The following is a 23197-nucleotide window of genomic DNA, read 5'->3' on the forward strand; positions in this document are numbered from 1 at the left end:
TTTATAATTTAATTTCACAAAAATATAGTCATTTAAAAGCCTTTTTTTTTAATGTCCACTAGGACTTGATTGAACTTCACTTGACCAACTGTGAGAAGCTGACTGCCAAGAGCCTGCAGACGCTGTGTAGCTTCCGTGACACTTTGGTGTCTCTTAGCCTTTTTGGTTGTGGCAACATCTTTTATGAAGAGGAGAACCCAGGGGGCTCAGAAAGTGATGATATCTTGGTTAACCCCACACGCCAGGTGCTGGTAAAGGACTTCACTTTCCAGGGCTTCAACCGGCTTCGCATTCTCAATCTGGGTAGGCTCACTGAGGGGGTGAATGTGGAGACGCTCCTGCAACCCCTAACATCGCTCACGTCTCTTGACCTCTCCTGCATCCAGTTGTACCGAGTAACATTCCTAACTCAGTGGAAGGACCGACTGTCATCTTTGGTCCTGTACAACATGGACCTGTCTGATGAACACATCCAGACGATAGCTCAGTTGGTGCATCTCAGGTATGGCAGCTTAAGGGGTACAATAAGATTTAAAAAATGACATCATGTTGATGCACAGTAGATCTCTTTCAATTCCAGTTGAGGATGATTCATAGGAGTTAACAATTTTACATAGTTGATGGTGGACAGCATGCTAACCATTTCTCATGTGCAATGGAAAAACCTAATAACTGCCATTTTGTTGAGTTTTTTGAGTTATTGGGTCCTTCCTGATATTATAAGGGAGTGGTGATGGCCAAATACAGTGCATCCGGAAAGTATTCACAGCGCATCACTTTTTCCACATTTTGTTATGTTACAGCCTTATTCTAAAATGGATTAAATTCATTTTTTCCTCAGAATTCTACACACAACACCCCATAATGACAACGTGAAAAAAGTTTACTTGAGGTTTTTGCAAATTTATTAAGAATAAAAAAAAAAAAAGCAACACTTTATCCCCAGCGGGGAATCGAACTCAAGTCTGTGAGGCACAGCAAAGCTACTGTGCTCTAAGAAGCAAAACTTAGCGCGCTACGCCACGGAAACTGTTGTACCCTTCTTGAAGCTTTTGTGAGTGTTTATTTGATCTTTGGAACTCGGGCTTTACACATTCTTTAGTTTATGCCTACTACATTTGGTAACATTTATTACTAAAATATGAAAAAGTTTCTGTTTTAACAATGTGTTTACACAGATTACTGTAGAAACGGAACACGCATGAAATGCGTGTGTTCCAAATAACGATCTATTATTTCCAGTCTAAAACTCCACTTCACTCCCAGATAATCAATCAAGGCATGAGCTGGGAAAACTTTGCGCACGTTCTAAGTCGGTGGGGGGATGGAATAGCCGGCTGCTGGCAGCTTGTCTTTTATCAGCACATTTAGAGGACAAAGGATGCTGGCGGAGAGGTGTGAACGGATTTAAGAAGCGATTTAAGGTGGGCCGGATCTACGAGTTTTTTCGTAGGCTCTGGTAATTCTAGTGTTAAATGCCATAACCAGAAGTAATGTAGGGGAACCAGAAGTGATGGGTTTCTATCGTCGTAACCGGAAGTGAAGTTTCTGGGCACGGGAACCAAAACTGAAGCTCTTCTGGGTGCCAGAACCAGAAGTGACATCTTCAGGGTTGATTCAGACAGGTTTTCCTGTTTTTGGTCTGCAGAGACAACAGAAGAAGGTTTAGTGGATCCTGCCACCCCCTGGCCTGGTGTGGAATTACTTTCACTTGGTCCATACAGCTCCCTCCTATTCGCACGTGTGTGACACCACAAACAACACCAGCACTCCCACTTTGATGATCACAATCGAGTCACTACCTCGCTATATCATCACTAGCGATTGTGTCAGACTTGCTAAAGGTGATCACAAAGACACTTATATGGGAAAAGTGGGTCTTTACACCATAAAGGTTGGGAAGCACTGCCCTAGAGCTCATTCATGCGCACACACTCTTAATAAAGACAAATATAGGGTTCCATTGGGATGTGGAAAGAAACCACTGCATGCAGAAAGAACCCTCATCCAGCCAGGGTTCCATATTAATTGCGTCAGGGTCTTAAGGTCTTCTGAGGTAAGGAGAGTTTTTAAGATGTAGCCTTCCCAGGTACATAACTCCTACATTAAATGAATACATTTTGTTATTACTCTTAACGTCATAAAAAGGTACCTGCTGACAAAGGAGAGGTCCTGCAATAAATGGCCCCAAACCAGGATATAGGATGAGGTTGTGTTTCCTCTTTTCTTTTAAACTTCTGTTGATAAAATCTTGAGGTCTTTCTGTTTTGCTTTGCATCCCCTGTAGACAGCATTTGCATTTTTGAACTGATTTGCTAATTTCCTAAATTATTCCTGCAGACACCTGGATATATCCCGTGACCGGCTGTCAAGCTTCTACAAGTTCAAGCTGACCCGTAAGGTGCTATCCGTGTTTGTCCGCAACTTGATCCACCTCGTCTCACTGGACATCTCAGGCCACGTGCTTCTAGAGAACTGCGCCGTCTCTCAGATTGAGGAGGCTCTGGGACGTCCCAGGTATTTTGCTAGCTGCCTTTTAACCGAATGAGTTACACTGAATTGATGAGGACCCAGCTTTTTGAGTGGTGCCATTTTTGTTGAAATCTTTCAGCATTGAGCCTTCAAAGAGTAGCATCTGCCCCTTTCAGGAACTGAAGAGGCCTTTGCAGTTTCTCGGTCTTTTTGATACATCGCTCTGTAACTTGACGCACATCCCCGCCTATAAGGTATGTTTGTTAGCAAAGTCTGAATTAAATGTTGCTGGTTGATCATCTTTGAATTACATATCGTTTGTTGAGATGTTCTTCAAAATGTTCAAAGAGTTAAAAAATATTGTTTGAATCAGTAAATAATCTTCATATAAATGGGCTAACAGCTTCCTTTTTAAGATACTTAATGACTTAGAGGCCATTGTCATTCTGCGCAAGTACGGAAAAGCACAAGCCAATCTAGAGATATTTACAGGTTTTGGGGATGAAAAGGTAGCCCTCAGTTCCTATTGCATCATTATGTCAACGATTTCTTTGGACATGCAGGTCACTGGATCCAAAAATGAAGATCAGATCCTGAACGCAATTGAAGCGTACACAGAATATCGGCCTGAAATGGCATCACGAGCCATAAACCACTTGTTTGATATCGCTCGAATACAACGCTGTAGCCAACTTCTCCGGGCTCTTCAGGTACTGAACATGATTCTTTCTAAACAGTAGACTGGAGTGGCTGTGCCTGTTATACAAAAAAAAAGGACCATTGCAGGGTCTTCTTTCAGAGGAGACTTGGGTCCATTAATGTGTGTACCAATCTGCTGAAAATGTTCTGCTACTCCATTATAGTCCATGTTGTGCCGTTAGGGAAGGCCATATGCCTGAATAAATGAATTGGGTAGGTTAGCCATATTACAGGACTGATGTTGAATTCACTGGAGACCATGGTGGGGAAAAAAATTAGAGGCCTTATTAACTAATGCTGCTCATCCTCTCCATGACTCGTCATTCAGGAAACATTTAACCTTTGCCTTCTTCCACGTCGATGTGCAAGGAGTTGTTACTGGGGGTTCAGCCATCAAACTGTATATTACAGTGGATCTGGAAAGTATTTGGACCACTTCACTTTTTACCCATTTTGCTATATTACAGCCTTGTACTAAAATTATTTAAATTCTTTTCTCTCTCGTCAATCAACACTTACTATCCCAGAATGCTAAAGTGAAAACAGGTTTTTAGACATGTTTGCAAACTTACTAAAAGTCAAAACCTGAAATATCCCATTGACACAAGTATTCAGACCCTTGACTCCCTTTGGTGGTGATTATGGCCTGGAGTCTTACTGGATCTGACACGACAAGCTTCACACACCTGGATTTGGGATCTAAATACTTTCTGAATTCACTGTATCTCCTCACGTCATGCCCATCTTTTTGTTCTTTATTTCACCTTATACATTTCCTTATATTAGGAATTTGTTAGTTTTCACATACCCCTTTGGGTCAGAGTGCAGGATTAACCATTGTACAGCACCCCTTGCTCAAGGGCCCAGCAGAGTAGGATCTCTTTTGGCAGTAATGGGGATTCAGACCAACAACTTTCCAGATACCAGCACAGATCCTTAGCCTCAGCGCCACCACTCCACCATCTTCATCCTAGTCATTTATAGCACACACGTTCTACTGTGTGTCTTTAATTTTCTGTGACAGTAATACTGTCTTGTACGGCTCTATTCAATAAGGGCGCGTAGATAATTTAGTTCAAATGGCTCTGGAATATGTGAAGAGCAACAGGTGCAGATCTTTATTTACGTGCGCCTTTATTCGCTGCGCCCAATTGAGGTCGTCCTTTTGAGGCTCGCCTTTTTGTGCGCGCCCTTATTGAAGGATACCGTCTTGTATGTCCGCTGGCTTGTACGTCCGTAATATACGTCCGTAATATACCTTTAATTTTCTCTGGCAGTAATACAGGCGTGCGCGTCGGTACTATGCCTTTAATCTCCTCTGACAGTAATACTGGCTTGTATGTGGCTGTAATATGTGTCACTGTATTGTATACCTTTAATTTCCTCTCGCAGTAATACTGGTTTGTATTTCCGTAAAACGCCTCTAACTTTCTCTGACAGTAATATCGCGCATAGCACCGTGCCACGCGCATGCGCACTTCACCAGAAGACACCCACACACAGACACCTGGACGCACATAGGGATTTTATATATATAGATTGTGCGTTGCATGTATAGTTCTGGGTCTTCCACTTATAGTGCAAAACAGTAAAGTACTTTATAAGTTTATGGTTGATGTTACCTAAGATCAATTAATATCTATCTATTGATCGATCACTCAATTGTGGCCGGGTGCAGGAATGACAGGTCATGCAACAATAAGAAGTTGGGACACCAACCGAGTCGTGCTGTTTAATACGAAGGTCCAAACAAAAGACTACACCTTTAGGCAGCAGTGGGAATGGACACTCGGGCACAATAACAAAAGCAACAAGCTCCATTTAGGGGATCAAAAAGTAGGAGTCGTTTTGTGGAGCACCACCCAGCAGGTTGCTCTGAGGGAGAAATGACACCTCTTTCTGGGCGAGGCTAAATGCCCTCACCGGTTAGTTTCTCAGTGGTGCACAGAGAGAAGGAGAAGAGAATGTTGGTGACAGTGCCATCTGTCGCCCCAGCGGGTTATAATATACCTCGTTGAGCCCATGAGGAGATACTCTGACACGCATGTGTGAATCTATCTATCTTATCTATCTATCAATCATGCCTTTCATATTATCTGTCTGTCTATCTGCCTATCTGTTTATCTGTCATGTACTGCCTTTCATATCCATGTATCTGTCTTCCACCCTAATCTGCTTATAATTTCTTTTTTTTTATTACTCATTCCTACAGTTTATTCATGTCCTTCAAGTCCAAGTCTCCTGGTGTCTTTAAGGATTGTGGCTTGGCCATTACAATAGCTTTGCTTAGTTACTAACACACTAATTAATTGGTAGTAAGATTGCTCTTGAAATTCCAATGATGAAGACGCTGTGAAACTATCACTAACTGATCACCTCCTTCTTTTCCTTCTCCCACAGCTCGTCATCTCTGCACTAAAGTGCCATAAATATGATAAGAGCATTCAGGTGACGGGCAGTGCTGCACTATTTTATCTAACCAACACAGAGTATCGCACAGAGCAAAGTGTCAAGCTGCGGCGACAGGTCATCCAGGTTGTGCTTAATGGCATGGAATCATATCAGGAGGTCACGGTAAGGGGAACTGCAGTGCAGATTAGACAGTCAAATATTTTACATTTCATCATTTTTTTAGACTTATAATGTCTCATAATATACAGGTGCAGAGGAACTGCTGCCTCACATTGTGCAACTTCAACATCCCAGAAGAGCTTGAGTTCCAGTATCGGCGGGTGAATGAGCTCCTGCTTAATATTTTGAATCAGTCTCGGCAGGACGAGTCCATCCAGCGCATTGCAGTGCACCTTTGTAATGCTTTAGTCTGCCAGGTGGATAATGACCACAAAGAAGCCGTTGGCAAGATGGGTTTCGTAACGGTTAGTCAGACTTGCTTATACTCTGAGGGATAAGGGTGAGGACTGATGTTTAACCCATACAGGCGATTAGAAAATCTCATCTGTTTTTCTCTGTCTTGGTGTTGGGGTGTTCTATGCAAGTCCATTTGAATAAAACAGCAATAAAGAATGTGTCAGCTTTGCCTTAGGAGGCTCTGTTTTCATGGAGATCAGGCTCAGTTTTTTTTCTTTTGCTTTCTTCAGACAATGTTGAAACTAATTCAGAAGAAACTAGTGGAAAAAACGGTAAGTCGCTGTGGGTTGCTGGGCTGGGAGGATTACAGTAGCGGCCTCATAGCAAAGCTAAAACTGAGGTGATGGAGCAGGTTCTTTTGCTGTTGGTCTTTTACTGTACACTTTTATCCGCAGTGCGACCAAGTAATGGAGTTCTCCTGGAGCGCCCTCTGGAACATCACAGATGAAACTCCTGATAACTGTGAAATGTTTCTCAACCATTCTGGTATGAAGCTGTTCTTAGAATGTCTAAAGGTGAGTTCATCATCTTTAAAGCTTTTGTTCTACCAAAATGACTGTTGAAGGCCGCTTTATAGTGAAACCTTTTACAGAGCTCTTGATTCATTGGTTGTCCAAAACTACATATAATGACGGAGGAGATAGTGTTTCAGGTATATTCAGGGAAAATGTGTTTTCTCCATTGGCTTTCTGGACTATCACACTCTGATGGCCTGTTCAGCTTTAGTTGAAAGTTCTTGGTCTACTGTTATAACTTACATGATAGTGAACATTTGCTTTGGATATTTTTACTTTCTTGTAAACGAAATATAGGGTAAGTATTGTAATCCTCCAAAAATTCCATTTTGAGATTTTGATTAATCTCTTTGTTTTAGACCTCCCTGAGTCTGAAAATACCATTTTTTGGAATTATGTCTGTCTGTGTGTGTGTGTATGTAAACACGTTAACTTGAGTACACTTTCACTTCGGTCAACCAAATTTTGCATACAAGTATTAGCCCAAAAGTTGATAGAAACCTGTTTTGTTCCTATCTCCGCTGACAGGAAGTGGTACTTTGCCTTTTATTGATGCAGCTGCAGAGTCATATTTATTCAACTTTTCTTTTATAATAAGTATTCAATATATTATTAACTAGCTGTTCCATCTGCATAGTAATAAAACAGGACAGTGAAGAGGGCTCTGCCCAGCTCCCCACTCCTGATGTCACGCTTTCCCCCTCCCAGTTATTTATTTCCAGTTATTTAATTTGTCCAATTACTTTTGAGTCCCTGAAATGAAGGGATTGTGTTCACAAAATGCTTTAGTTGTCTCACATTTTTATGCAATCGTTTTGTTCACCCCACTGAATTAAAGCTGAAAGTCTGCACTTCAACTGCATCTGAGTTGTTTCATTTAAAATTCATTGTGGTGATGTACAGAACCAAAATGAGATAAAAGTTGTCTCTGTCCAAATATTTATGGACATAACTGTATGTGTGTGTGTGTATATATATATATATATATATATATATATATATATATATATATATATATATATATATATATATATATATATATATATATATATACACAGTGGTGTGAAAAACTATTTGCCCCCTTCCTGATTTCTTATTCTTTTGCATGTTTGTCACACAAAATGTTTCTGATCATCAAACACATTTAACCATTAGTCAAATATAACACAAGTAAACACAAAATGCAGTTTTTAAATGATGGTGTTTATTATTTAGGGAGAAAAAAAATCCAAACCTACATGGCCCTGTGTGAAAAAGTAATTGCCCCCTTGTTAAAAAATAACCTAACTGTGGTGTATCACACCTGAGTTCAATTTCCGTAGCCACCCCCAGGCCTGATTACTGCCACACCTGTTTCAATCAAGAAATCACTTAAATAGGAGCTGCCTGACACAGAGAAGTAGACCAAAAGCACCTCAAAAGCTAGACATCATGCCAAGATCCAAAGAAATTCAGGAACAAATGAGAACAGAAGTAATTGAGATCTATCAGTCTGGTAAAGGTTATAAAGCCATTTCTAAAGCTTTGGGACTCCAGCGAACCACAGTGAGAGCCATTATCCACAAATGGCAAAAACATGGAACAGTAGTGAACCTTCCCAGGAGTGGCCGGCCGACCAAAATTACCCCAAGAGCGCAGAGACGACTCATCCGAGACGTCACAAAAGACCCCAGGACAACGTCTAAAGAACTGCAGGCCTCACTTGCCTCAATTAAGGTCAGTGTTCACGACTCCACCATAAGAAAGAGACTGGGCAAAAACGGCCTGCATGGCAGACTTCCAAGACGCAAACCACTGTTAAGCAAAAAGAACATTAGGGCTCGTCTCAATTTTGCTAAGAAACATCTCAATGATTGCCAAGACTTTTGGGAAAATACCTTGTGGACTGATGAGTCAAAAGTTGAACTTTTTGGAAGGCAAATGTCCCGTTACATCTGGCGTAAAAGGAACACAGCATTTCAGAAAAAGAACATCATACCAACAGTAAAATATGGTGGTGGTAGTGTGATGGTCTGGGGTTGTTTTGCTGCTTCAGGACCTGGAAGGCTTGCTGTGATAGATGGAACCATGAATTCTACTGTCTACCAAAAAATCCTGAAGGAGAATGTCCGGCCATCTGTTCGTCAACTCAAGCTGAAGCGATCTTGGGTGCTGCAACAGGACAATGACCCAAAACACACCAGCAAATCCACCTCTGAATGGCTGAAGAAAAACAAAATGAAGACTTTGGAGTGACCTAGTCAAAGTCCTGACCTGAATCCAATTGAGATGCTATGGCATGACCTTAAAAAGGCGGTTCATGCTAGAAAACCCTCAAATAAAGCTGAATTACAACAATTTTTCAAAGATGAGTGGGCCAAAATTCCTCCAGAGCGCTGTAATAGACTCATTGCAAGTTATCGCAAACGCTTGATTGCAGTTATTGCTGCTAAGGGTGGCCCAACCAGTTATTAGGTTCAGGGGGCAATTACTTTTTCACACAGGGCCATGTAGGTTTGGATTTTTTTTTCTCCCTAAATAATAAAAACCATCATTTACAAACTGCATTTTGTGTTTACTTGTGTTATATTTGACTAATGGTTAAATGTGTTTGATGATCAGAAACATTTTGTGTGACAAACATGCAAAAGAATAAGAAATCAGGAAGGGGGCAAATAGTTTTTCACACCACTGTATATACATACATACATACACACACACACTAGCAGGAGTACCCGGCGTTGCCCGGGAATCTATAACTGGTGAATTTCCCAAATGAAAGAAACAGAACATAGAAATCGAACAAACATTTTTCTGGCTGACATTTTATTGTAATAGGTAATATAAGTGGTCATTTTAGAGGCTTTGTATACAGTATATTTTTTGTGTTGTCCTGGGGTTCTGAAAATGAACAAATTGTGAGGATTACCCACTGTAGAACATGTTACGTAGAGTTGTCCATGTGAAAAGCATGGATTTTCCAAATTGATGTCTTTAACTTGGAGTGATTGCCCTTCAGCCTTAGTAATTCACATAGCAAAATCCAAACGAATTGGAAATTCTAGCCTTTTGAAATCAAAGGGTAAATCATTCGGAATCAGTGGAATTCTTGGTATGAAAACATCTTGACGTCTTGCGCAAAGTTTGAGACGGCCTTGAAATAGACTTTTTTGTGGCATCGGAAGTGGACTTTCTAATGCCATGTTTTTTTTTGGTGGCATGGGTATATTAGCGAAAAGCAGGACAATTATAATGTGTCACATGGTATTACGTACGGAATAAGCACCAGAGTGAGATGAATGTACGTTATTTACAATACGTCAGAAAGTGAACAAATAGCACCAGTCAGTCAGAAAGACCAAGACTGAAATCTTAGTGCGAGTCGGAAAGCGAGCAAATAATACCTCAAATACGCAAAGCCAGTCACGCGCACTGGGTCGTTCACGTTTTACATCCATACGGCAGTTCCCATTCACGCAATGAAAGCAGTCAGCTTTCTCATACTTGGACACTTCCGCAATGTCTTGGCAAGTCAAAGAAACATTGGTAAAGAGGGATGCACAGAGACCAAACGTGCCGCTAGATGGTGCCGCCATTAACATCGGAATTCTTGGTATGAAAACATCTTGACATCTTGTGCAATGTTTGCGACAGGCTTGAAATCAACTGTTTTGTGGCATCGGAAGTGGACTTTCTAATGCCATGTCTTTTTTTTTTGGTGGCATTGGTATATTAGCGAAAAGCAGGACAATGTTGTAACGTGTGGCCATCTAGTCGATGATAAGTACGGAGACTTTTTGCAAACGTTGTGTCGGTCAAAAGGTGTCCTGCGCATGACCAAGGACATTTTTCCCAACCAAACATACCCCATGACCTCCTCCTGGTCACAAAGCAGCCCCATGCCCAGTTTGGTGGCGATCGGACGCCCGGTGCAGATTTGTATGGTGGACAAACAAACATAGACTCTGCTTTATATATTAGATATTGAGATTTGTTTTTTTATTTTTTTGTAGGAATTTCCAGACAAGCAAGAGCTTCATCGGAACATGCTGGGGCTCCTGGGTAACGTAGCAGAAGTCAAAAATCTGAGACCCCAGCTTCTGACACCTCATTTCATTACTGTTTTCAGGTAAGAACCAGGGCAGGTCCTCTGTGCAGGGTGTGACAAACGGAGAATATTTTGGGTATGAAATCTGGCTTATAGCTTAACCCTCATTAAGAGTAGTGTCAGTGGTCTGTGTGAACAGTGGGAGTGAAGTCATTCATCTCGGAGCTACTGGGTCATTAATGAATATTCAGGGCCAGCCTTCTTTTAATGCTGAGGGCAGACTGAAAAAATTGTTTTGTTCATAAGCAAAATCCCTCATTTTAGGTGTATAGGGGCAGTTAGATTTTAAACTAACTTCTCGAAAGATTAGACTTGTAAAGGATTATAACTCTGTGCATTCATACAGCAGGACCTGTTTGCAAGAGAGTTGGTGTGACGATGCAAGTCCGCTCCACGTTCCCATCCGACTGCTGGGAGCTCTTGAACCCAACACCGTCAGTAATGTCACCGAGATGAGCTAACAAATTAGGACAATTCTCAATCAAAGCCAGGGGATATTTCCAAAAGTGCCAATGTGCTTTTATTTCAAAACAACAAACAGTGCAGTGCATCGTAGTTTCAATAAATATTCCATAAAAACAGTGCAAAGTGGGGATAAAAACAATTATCAATAAATAAATCCATTAAAATCATAAATTAAAATGCAGTCTTTCTTATTACAATCACAGCCTATCTCTGTCTCTCATTCTCCCCAGCTCACCCATTGTTCCCACAGCCGACGGAAACCCAACAGCCACGAGCTCCTTTCGGCTGACCTCCGTCTTGGCTGCCTGCAGGCATCACTGCCAGACCGTTCGAGGTCGGCTCTTCTCCCTTCATCCTTTGCGCTCACATAGTCGCTCCTCAGATCCCTCGGGCGGACACCTGTCTTGCTCACCCCACTCCAACAGAACGTTCAGTGGGGTGTACTAGCCCCTAGAGTGCTACAAACAAATGCTCCTTCGTGTTGCCCCAGCTCGTGCTTGACTCCTCCTTACAGGTGGCCAGATCGTATATTCCATGACTGTTTTTCCTGTCCTTTAACCTCCTTTTTTCCTCTGTCTTAGTTCTTTTCTTTGCTCACGATCCATCTATCCCCCCTTTCCTGGTGTCGACCCCTATATATACATACCCCCGCTCCTCCGTGGGCACAGCACCCAAATCACACGCCGCAGGAAGCCAATGAAGCAATTGAGAACGATCACACCCACACGTGCAGGTGCGACTCGCTCCAACTACCTCATTAACTCCCCGCGGTCGTGAAATCGTGGCCATGGAGAACGACACAGCTATACGGAATTAAATTAACCTGGCCCTTTTTTTTTTTGAAGCCGCGGACCCGCTGTACCACAGTTAGATTTAGAAAGCACACGTTTCAAAACAGGAGAAAGGCAGAATTTGTTTTAATATTCATGAAATTATGTACAAATATAAAAACATGTCCTATTTACTTTATCTACACATCTGTCATCTGAATCCACTTTCTTCATTATTTTGTATTAATAATTAACTTTTAATAAATGAGCAGCCATATTAATATAGGTACGTGCCAGCTGTACAGGGTGTGGTGTTTGGGACTGTGGCATCAGGGCTCTACAGTCCCAGACCAGACATCATGTGTGGAATTTGCATGTTCTCCCTCGGTCTTTGTGGATTTATCTCCTGGTCCTCAGAGTTTTCTCCCACATCTCCACTACCTGGCATCAAACACTAGGCAGGAAAAGACCCTTTGCAGTGCATCTGTTCACAGCAGGGTACACACACACATACACACAGAACTAATCTGAAATTATAATTTAACCCGGGCGGCATGGTGGCGCAGTGAGTAGCACTGCTGCCTCGCAGTTGGGAGACCTGGGGACCTGGGTTCGCTTCCCGGGTCCTCCCTGCGTGGAGTTTGCATGTTCTCCCCGTGTCTGCGTGGGTTTCCTCCGGGCGCTCCGGTTTCCTCCCACAGTCCAAAGACATGCAGGTTAGGTGGACTGGCGATTCTAAATTGGCCCTAGTGTGTGCTTGGTGTGTTTGTGTGTGTCCTGCGCTGGGTTGGCACCCTGCCCGGGATTGGTTCCTGTCTTGTGCCCTCTGTTTGCTGGGATTGGCTCCAGCAGACCCCCGTGACCCTGTGTTCGGATTTAGCGGGTTGAAAAATGGATGGATGGATATAATTTAACCCAACAGATGTCTTTGGGGTTCTGGGAGGGTAACCTGAGTACCTGGAATGAAACCTTGAAACCCACACACAGACTGATTGGAATGGGATTCAAGCCCAGGACCCTGAATCTTTGAGATAGCAATACCATTCACTGCTCAGCATGCTTTTTTATTTTTCAGTTGTGTTGTGTTTTGCATCAGGAGTCTATAGGTACAGTCGGCCAAACAGTGCTGGCGTTTCACTTTTGGGTAAAGAGACACTACTTCAGCGATATTTAATATTAAAAGCTGCACTTTGCTTAATCAGACTTAAGTTGCACAAATCAATAAATAGGTCCTTCACAATTTTTCAGCAAGACATTTTGATATTGCATTGTCACTGTAATTGACTTAATGTTGTATTGTATGCCTGTTTTGTGACAGCAACCTGCTAGATAGTAAGGCAGATGGAATAGAAGTGTCATACAATGCCTGTGGAGTCCTGTCGCACATCATGTTTGATGGACAAGAGGTTTGGGCCATGGCAGACCCCTTGAGGGATCAGGTTATGGACCGGATGTGGGCTGCTATTCAGAGCTGGGATGTCAACTCCAGAAGAAACATCAACTACAGGTAGGCAGCACTGAGTGAGATGAATGGAAGACGACATCGTACTTCCATTAGCAGGTTTCACCCTGAATACTTGTAAGTGTTCACTGTGAAGAGAAAAGACTGAGGAGTGCTGAATTAATTACTGCAGCTTCTTTACATAAAGCAGACACTTAAGATTTTAATAAAACAGGATACTATTGTGCCAAATATGAGCAAATCTTTGGATCTGAGTAATACTTAAACATGGTCATGCCATCATTGTCAACATGATCTCTCCTTTGGATTTTTTTACACTTTTCAAACTTGTTTGGAAAACTTACGGGTTGGTGGCAGCCACTGTAAAAAAAACTTCACACTGTTCGGTGTGGTGCTGAGGTGTCACCCATTGCACAGCTGCACTTGGATCTCAATCGGGGTGGATGCCGCAACGTGCTGTAATCAGCGCATGGTCCCAACCTCTCTTTGTAATGTAACTTTAGCGAAATATAATGTACTTGGATCATTTTTTTTTGTGCTGCTGGGCAACACACAGCAACTCTTATGTTGTGTTCTATAACTCTGAGCACCTTCACATGTAAACTATTTTATATTATTACTCAGGCACATTAATGAAGTGCCTGTCGTGTATTCTGTGCACTCATAGCTTCTTTGTATGTGATGTTTTAAATGCTGTTTAGGATTATTAACCCTTTTATATTGTGTTCGTTTAAAGATTTTAAGTATCACAATTGGTAAAATAAATATCAGGAAGACACAACACATTACACCTTATTCAGATCAGGTCAGGCGTGCACTCCTTTACCCACCCAGAGTGCCGAGATTTAACATGAAATGATCACTGCAAGATATCTAAAAATACCCAGAAGGTTAGCAATGGTTCAGCATGTTTGATTAAGTGAGGATAATATTGATAGGTCATTAGCACTCACCCCGCTACATTCAGGCATATTTATTATCTCAAGGCCACTCAACAGAACAGCCACTGACAACTGACGAATCTGACGAATGTTCTGTTATTACATTTAACATGTGCTGTGCTATCCAGCTAAGACGGGCTGAACTCAAAGTAATCAGTGTAGACCTCAGCATTAATGTTTGTAGTGTACTATCTATTATAATGTATTTTGTATTGCATGTAGTAATGAAATGTTTAGCATTATTCATTCCAAAAGATGGCACTTCACAAACGAATCCCATACCAAGTGGCATACAACAGAGACATAGCAACTGTAGGAACACACAGAATAAACAGACATGCACATGTTGGATGTTATAGTTAGTGTATGTGTTTATTATTATTATTATTGCATTTTGTTACTGTTACTTGTCTGTGGGAGACTTGTGAGTAAGAAATTTACTGTACTGTGTAACACTCACAATAAACAATGAAACTAAAAGGGTTGGGTAACTGAAATCCTAAACAAGCACTCTCATAATCTGTTTACCACAGATACTTGGTAGTGGACTCTGACCATTGGATTGTTAGCAATTAAATAAAACATTACAGTACGTCCAATTTGGACCAATTTCACTACTCCACACTTACTCAAATATATAGTTACCAAGTTGACTATAAACAAAGGGGGGATTTCAGTCCATTTAATTAGGGCAGTTAAGTTAAATGTTAAATAAGTCCTTTCTGTGTCTACAGATTGAGCAAACTGAAAGGAAATGTTATGCTGATGATTTATACTTTTTAATAAGATCAGCCAAAAGAAGCCTATGAAAAAACGTTTCACTATTCTGTACAGCAGCAAATTACTCGTTTAATTTTCTTTTATCCGTTGGTGGACTTGCAACATTATTGAGGATACCCACTCTAATTTGTAGTTCTGTTAGTCATTTATGATGGAATCAATCAATCAGATAAAGACATTTCTTAAAGCAAACATGAATGTGCATTTTTCTACTGATAAGATTATGTTTCTGTTCTCATTTACTTTTAAAAGCCTCTCCAGCCTGTTAGAATTCCATTAATTATTCTAGAATCATCTGCACAGTGCATTTGCGTAAACGTCAGTTATCATAACAATACAGCAAGTAAGTGGCCCTTTTCACGACACTCAAAAGTGACTCCTCGAGGTAAACGTAAAGTGATTTTTACAATTTAAGAAGTATTGTTAAAAAGCATTAAACAGTGAAAGTATAAAAACTGAATAAGGCCCATCACATTTTTGTGGAGGAATTCCTTTATAATTACTACAGATAAGTTTGTTACCTTTCTTATGCCAATATGCTAACAGTTTCGGCTAACCTGTTTTTTAATACTTTAGCCCACTTCTTTTTTGACAGATGTCAGTATATTGTAATATACGAGGGGGAGTCAAGCTAAAGTTAGAAAAGGGAACAAACCTTAGCAAAGCTGATGATGTCATTTCTCAATGTCGTCTCCACCCATCTCAATGCACTTGCGCCGCTTGCCTGGAAGTGTCTGGCTGCCAGCAGAATAAAAGCTTTTGTCTTGACCTCACAGCCACCGCTCATGCACCGGAGTTATTGTCGAACACCACATGCCAAGGGGTACGTACCACAGTCACTAGTGCAAGTTACTGTGACTTGCTGGAGATGAATGTGAAGCCTGGTGTTTGATCCAAATGGTGGGCACTGCTGTCTTAAGGGGTCCTTTTGCTGCCCACACGCTACTAAGAACACCAAAGCTTATCTGGAGAAACTGAAGTTGGAGGTATTGCCACATCCTCCTTATTCGCCAGATTTGGCACCATGTGATTTCCATCTTTTTGGACCGGTAAAAAAGAAAAAAACATCTGGGTGGTCATCAATTCAAGACAGGTGACGACACGAAGAATGCGATGCACGAGTGGTGGCTGTGAGGACACAACAAAAGCTTTTATTCTACTGGCATCCGGGCACATCCAGGCAGGTGGTGCAAGTGCATTGAGAAGGGTGGAGACGACACTGAGAAATGAATGACATGGTCAGCTTTGTGAAGGTTCGTTCCATTTTCTAACAAATCCCATGTTCTAACTTTAGCTTGACCACCCCTCTCGTAAAATAAATTAATTAAATTCGCTGTAATCTTATAAAAAAATAACTGTATTTGATCTATGTTTACTTACCATTAATCTTTGTATTGCTTTCAAAAATTTGTTCATATTTATTGTATGCGAGTTATTAAGTTCCTACCATGAAATGTGTGGATAATAAAGCATTTAAACTTAGGGTGCATATTGTCAGTCAGAAGAAAACCTCATTTAATGACACTGCAGTTCTGCTAGGAGCAGATGCCGTTTTGTAGTTCTGTTCCATTGAGGAGGGACCTGTGGTGCCGTTTCCCATCAGTGCAGACTCTCACACATTAACTTTGAGGTCAGAATTGGCCTTTTTTAAAGTTAATTTCAGAGTCAATGTAACACCAAAGTTGTTCCAGCTAAAAAGACACAGCACGAGTCTTGAGGCAGTGTGTAAACCTTATGTATTTTATCAATTCTGAAGTGCAGTATGCAGGGGACTGTACTTTCTCCGGTCCTGTTCAGCCGATATACAACCCGGAGTCCTGCCACATGCAAAAGTTCGCTGATGACACTGCTATCGTGGGCTGCATCAGGAGTGGGCAGGAGAAGGAGTATAGGGACTTAATCAAGGACTTTGTTAAATGGTGCGACTCAAACCACCTACGCCTGAACACCAGCAAAACCAAGGAGCTGGTGGTGGATTTTAGGAGGACCAGGCCCCTCATGGACCCCGTGATCATCAGAGGTGACTGTGCAGATGGTGCAGACCTATAAATATCTGGGAGTGCAGCTGGATGATAAACTGGACTGGACTGCCAATACTGATGATCTGTGTAAGAAAGGACAGAGCCGGTTATACTTCCTTAGAAGGCTGGCGTCCTTCAACATCTGCAATAAGATGCTGCAGATGTTCTATCAGACGGTTGTGGCGAGCGCCGTCTTCTACGCAGTGGTGTGCTGGGAAGGCAGCATTAAGAAGAGGGACGCCTCACGCCTGGACAAACGGGTGATGAAGGTAGGCTCTATTGTTGGCATGGAGCTGGACAGTTTGACATCTGTGGCACAGTGACGGGTGCTGAGCAGGCTACTATCAATTATGGAGAATCCACTGCATCCACTAAACAGTGTCATCTCCAGACAGAAGAGCAGCTTCAGCGACAGACTGCTGTCAATGTCCTGCTCCACTGACAGACTGAGGAGATCGTTCCTCCCCCAAACTATGCGACTCTTCAGTTCCACCCGGGGGGGTAAACGTTATCATTATACAAAGTTATTGTCTGTTTTTACCTGCATTATTATCAATCTTTAATTTAATATTGTTTTTTGTATCAGTATGCTGCTGCTGGAGTATGTGAATTTCCCCTTGGGATTAATAAAGTATCTATCTATCTATATCTAAGTTTGAAAACTGCTAATTATTGCAACTTTGATCTAGACAAAGGCATGCTGGGAGTGTAAGCATTTGTTTCAAAAATGCTTGATATGAATAATAAGGTAGTGAAGATAGCAAATTCTAGTATGTAAACTCGTGACACTCTATATAGTTCAAAAAGTAGATTCTTTGATTGTAGGCATTGTTGAGTCTTGTGGTATGCTGGATACAATCAAATACACATATGGATTGTTTCAGAGTCCCTGGACAGTTAAACAAGAAGCAGCCACATCAGAACATTAAATGTGGTTCACCCTGTGGCCCACAGCTTGGTTTAAACAGCTTTTACACATGAGAAAAGGTAGTGCAAAACTACGCTCAGGCTAAAACTTCAGTAATTTAGAGGTTTAAGATAGATAGATAGATACTTTATTAATCCCAAGGGGAAATTCACAAGAGGACTATTCCCACTGTCACATTATTGTCCGTTGTTCAGATGGACACACTGTAATTATTTTTTCCGTTCTTCTCAAAGGTCTTTTGAACCAATCCTTCGCCTTCTTCCTCAAGACATTGCACCTGTCAGTCAGCACTGGGCTACCTGGGCTCTTTATAACCTAATCTCTGTCTACCGTAAGTATTGAACAACACTAACGGGTTGAGGTGGTCTTGTGTATTTTATAATGCAGTACAAATTACAGTGTGACCAAGATTTTGCCTCCTCTGTATCTTAAATATGGATGAGAAATTTACTAAATTCATTAAGCAGTTGTTTTTTTGCTAAAATCATACAACACCCTGTACCCAGAATAATAAAGCAAAAACAGAATTTTAGAAATTTTTGCAAATTCTTTAAAAAAAAAAAAAACAAACCTGAAAATGCACATTGACACAAGTATTCCGACCCTTTACTCAGTACTTTGTTGAAGTCCCTTTGGCAGTGGTTACAGCCAGGAGTCTTCTTGAGTTTAATGCGACGAGCTTACATTTGGGACATTTCTGCTCTTCCTCTTTGCAGATCCTCTCAAGCTCAGTCAGGTTGGACAGAGACCACTGGTGGAGGGCTGTTTTTAGGTCTCTCTGGAGATGTATGATTGGGTTCAAGCCTGGGCTCTGACTGCGCCACTCAAGGACATTCACAGAGTTGTCGCTAAGCCACTCCTGTGTTGCCTTTGCTTTGTTCTTAGGGCTATTGTCCTGTTGGAAGGTGAACCTTCGGCCAAGTCTGAGGTGCTCTGTATCTGCTTTATGACTTTAATTACTCAGATATGAAAAAGCAAAGAATTATTTAATAAAAATAGACAAACGGCAACAGAAGAAAATTTAAATAGATCAGTAGTAGTGGGTTGCATGATAACGTGCAGTGAATACACCTGACTTGAGCATTCCTAATTTTCATCCTCTTTTTCTGTATGTTTACCATTCGTTTGCTCAGAGGTTGATGCGCTTGCTGCTTCCTGAGCAGCTCTTCTTTTTGCCACCCTAGCGGCCCGCTTCTTCTCTTCTTCCATAGGTATATTTTCACATTAAAACTGATTAAGTTGGTTTTTGTGTTGCAATTACTTAGTACGTTTTTCTTACATTTTCACTTAAGCCCGAAACTTAAGTGTTCAATCTGCCTCAAGAATGATTTACGATATGAAGAGGTATGGGAAATGACGGCGAAGGTGGTAGGGAATGAGAACACATGGCCACCCTGCTGCCGAGAGTTGATTCTACAATAAAATAAAAATTAAAAGAGGAATAAAAATCATCACCCTGCAAGTGGACAGTAGAGGTTACGTAGTATATGTGTACCAAATTTCAGGTCAAACGGTTTGTGAGCTGCAGGTGATTTAAAATCTCGACAGACAAGCAGACAACCACGGTAGTGTATTATCTACATTACTAATTCACAGTTTTAATTTATGCACGGAGGCACCGACACGCATGCGCAGTGCACCGTTGGGCCCCAGAGTCAAACACAGTGGCTTCCCAGAAGTCAGTAGGTGGCGCCCAAACACCGCCCAGACACCACAACCCACAGTCAAATGCAGCGGCCTCCCAGAGTCAGTAGTATGTATGTGCCAGCAGTCTGTGTGGCATGTTTGAGATACAAACAATAAACGGAGGCACCTACCACGCGCCAGGTTGTACAGCCGCCTGGACAATGAACGAGCGCACCCACAACGCGCTTTTGACACAGCACAGGCAAAAGAGGCACGTATCGAAATGGAGGGAGCTCAACGATTAGTAATACAAACACGAGCCCATATGGATACATGTTATTGAATTAAATGGAAACTTTACCATGCCTACGACCTGTGAACTAAACCTGAGGTAAAGTGTGCACGCCAGGTTATACAGCCGCCCGGACGCGACCGCCCACACCACTGCATATACCCTCCATGATATTTCATCACGCAGAAACTGATTGCCGTTCTTGGATTTCCGATTCGCTGGCGAATCGCGGGCTTACTTGTATAAGAAGATAGTGAAGTCTGAGTATAAAATCCTAATATAAAAAGCACCCTAGCTATTTTCTGTAAAGACATGGAAACTGAAGATTAAAAAAAAAAAAAACATAGGCGTCCAAAGAGGGTGTTGTCCTGGATGGCTTGTTTAACTTTGGGCCACTTTAACACAAGTCTTGTGCATTTCTCATTACTTCTCTCAGTAAAGAGGACAGTCCTTCATATGATGGCATACTAGTTAGGTCTTTAGCATACAGACAGTTTCTAATATTGGCACAGAATACTTTATGAATGTGTTGCTTTTCCAGATGCATTTTCAAATTAACCTCCTTAGTGTTAACCCCTGGCTTGGAATTCTACATTAAGGCAGTTTAGCTTGAGTGTCTTTCTTGTTTGGCTTGTACAGAGTGGAGCCAAAATAACTCTCGGGACAGTATTCTGTTGCCATCTAGTGGACAAAATGGCATCATGCTCCAAAAAAAAAAATCATGAATATTTCAATGCATTTTCCCACTCTATGGTGGTCTTCTTCTTTCGGCTGCTCCCGTTAGGTGTTGCCACAAAGGATCATCTTCTTCCATATCGTCCTGTCTTCTGCATCTTGCTCTGTTACCCCCATCACCTGCATGTCCTCTCTCACCACATCCATAAACCTTCTCTTTCTCTTAGGCCTTCCTCTTATCCTTAGCATCCTTCTCCCAATGTACCCAGCATCTCTCCTCTGCACATTTCCAAACCAATGCAGTCTTGCCTGTCTGACTTTGTCTCCCAAACATCCAACTTGAGCTGAACCTCTCATCCATATTAATGAGTGGGGCAGAGTCTTCAATTAAAACACACCATAGCTTGTAAAAGAGAAGCTGTAAAGTCGGTTTTAGAACAAACTGGAACTGAACTATTAGTTGAATCAAGTGATAGTGACGATAATGTGAACTGGTCATCAGTTGTTGTCACGAATCGGGAAACATGCATACAGCACAGTATGACTGAACTGCCGTGATATGCCTGTCAACTTCAAGTCATTCTGCAGTGAGGTGCAGCATCTACATGGGAAAATGGCAAAATGCTTGTGATCAAGTGGAAGGACAAGAAATCTATGTTAGCCTCCTCAACACTTTTCACAATACAGCAACTGTCAATGTTCATACCTGATGAAATGTGGAAGTCACTAAGCCTTGAGCTGTGATAGCCTATAAATACACAAGGAGTTGTGTTGATTGTGCAGATCAGGCACTGACATTCTACCTTCTCGTGCACAATTAACAGAAAAAAAAAAATATAAAAAGAATTGTATGCAAAGAAACACATTTCTACTGTCCTGATTATAATGTGGGGTTGTGCGTCGGTGACAACATCACACAATGAACTTGTAAATCTGCATCAGTACAGTTGTGGACGCTCCACATACTTTTCCTACTGTATTTGTGTTGATGTTTTGGTATTTACATGTTTCTGTTACACGTAATGACTTTTTTTCTTGTTGAAAAAAATTTCAGTGTTTTTTCCGGGGATAAACATTAAAGTTGAGGAGGTTAAGGAGACTAAATCTAATGAAACAAGAACAAAACCATTTATTTCTATAGCACAATTTGATACAAAACTTAAGAGCTGAAAGTGCTTTACAAAAACTTAAAGAAAAAAGACTCACATGGCAGATTTTAACGTTCTTTAAATTATTTTTTATTAGCTGACAAGTACTGTCCCCTGCTCATAAAAGAGAATGGTATTGCACTTCTAAAAAGAGTGTTGGAGCTGGAGTCAGCCAGGCAGGAGACCAAGGAAATGGCCCGGTAAGTAGTGGTAGCCTACAGACCCCTGTAAATTGATTTTAATTGTTAGCTCATATCAAGACCCAACTCTAAAAAGCCCCCCACATCTACACTAAGTGTGCAGACAACACTGGAAGGAAAAGTAGAAAAACCGCTATCAAGGTAACCTGCCTTCTGTACTTACATGTTATTCTCACGTGCCCACCACTTAAAGGTAAACAGTATTATTAAAGATCGGGACCACTAGACCACTCATGAGGTTTAGACCTGTCTTTTATACTTGCACGTCATTCTCATGTGCCCACCACTTAAACGTGAACAGTATTATTAAAGACCAGGACACTAGACCAGGGGTGGGCAGATTCAGTCCTGGAGGGCCGCAGTGGTTGCAGGTTTTTGTTCCAACCCAGTTGCTTAATTAAAAACCAATCCTTGTCAATTATTTAATTTCATGGCTTGCTAGTGCTTTAACTCTGCCATGTCAGGTCATTCTCATATCCTAGATTTATTTTCCTTTCTAAGGATATCATCCAAATGATTTGAAGTCTAAAACAGATGAGTAATTCTCAGTGCTTCACTTTTTTCTCTTCACTTTCCTTCCAAGTATTTAATTAAACCAAATAGTGCATGATAAATACACACAGGTGTAAATGAAAACAAGCTAAATGGAGAAATGCTGGTCTCTTTTGTCATTTGCATGTTATTGCTAATTAGGAGCAATTAAAAACCAAGAATACAGCTGTTTAAGACTAAAATAAGCAATAAGGGTTCAAAATCTTAACGAGCGAGACAACTAAAGTGAAGCTGAAGTGTTACTTGAACAATAAGCACTTCTTATTAAGCAACTGGGTTGGAGCAAAAACCTGCAGCCACTGCGGCCCTCCAGGACTGAATCTGCCCACCCCTGCACTAGACCACTCATGAGGTTTAGGGACTCAGCAGTCACACATACTGACAAATGCCCGAGTATTTCTTATTCCTATTGTTTTATGTTATATTTCATGCATGGCATTGTATTGTTTATCTGTGTTGTAATTTTTGCCTGTTGTTGGTACTTGCATATCTTGAACTGAATAACGAAAGTAAAACATTCAGCCTACTATGCACAGTTGTTTTCACATTTTATTATTAAACAGCATTGAGTAGCAGTGGATTTCATTTGGCTTTCTTGGCACTGATCAACAGACAAAGATTCTTTAATGTTAAAGTGAAAACACATCTCTACATAGTGATTGAAATTAAATACAAATTTAAACAACAAAATAACTA

At 41.3% G+C, this 23197-nt stretch overlaps 1 protein-coding gene across 1 annotated transcript in view; it reads left to right on the top strand.

The window, feature by feature from the left end:
• The window catches only part of zer1 (zyg-11 related, cell cycle regulator), a 40490-nt gene that overhangs the window by 11646 nt on the left and 5647 nt on the right, over window positions 1-23197 (top strand). The window contains exons 4-15 of the mRNA XM_028808587.2: window positions 63-502; window positions 2341-2517; window positions 2612-2726; window positions 3036-3182; window positions 5572-5745; window positions 5832-6047; window positions 6270-6311; window positions 6435-6554; window positions 10547-10662; window positions 13195-13383; window positions 18242-18339; window positions 21847-21949. Coding sequence (XP_028664420.1) covers window positions 63-502; window positions 2341-2517; window positions 2612-2726; window positions 3036-3182; window positions 5572-5745; window positions 5832-6047; window positions 6270-6311; window positions 6435-6554; window positions 10547-10662; window positions 13195-13383; window positions 18242-18339; window positions 21847-21949 — 1937 coding nt within the window. The remainder of the gene's footprint in view (window positions 1-62; window positions 503-2340; window positions 2518-2611; window positions 2727-3035; window positions 3183-5571; window positions 5746-5831; window positions 6048-6269; window positions 6312-6434; window positions 6555-10546; window positions 10663-13194; window positions 13384-18241; window positions 18340-21846; window positions 21950-23197) is intronic.

The sequence above is a fragment of the Erpetoichthys calabaricus genome, chromosome 9 (genome assembly GCF_900747795.2).
Source record: "Erpetoichthys calabaricus chromosome 9, fErpCal1.3, whole genome shotgun sequence".
NCBI lineage: Eukaryota > Metazoa > Chordata > Cladistia > Polypteriformes > Polypteridae > Erpetoichthys > Erpetoichthys calabaricus.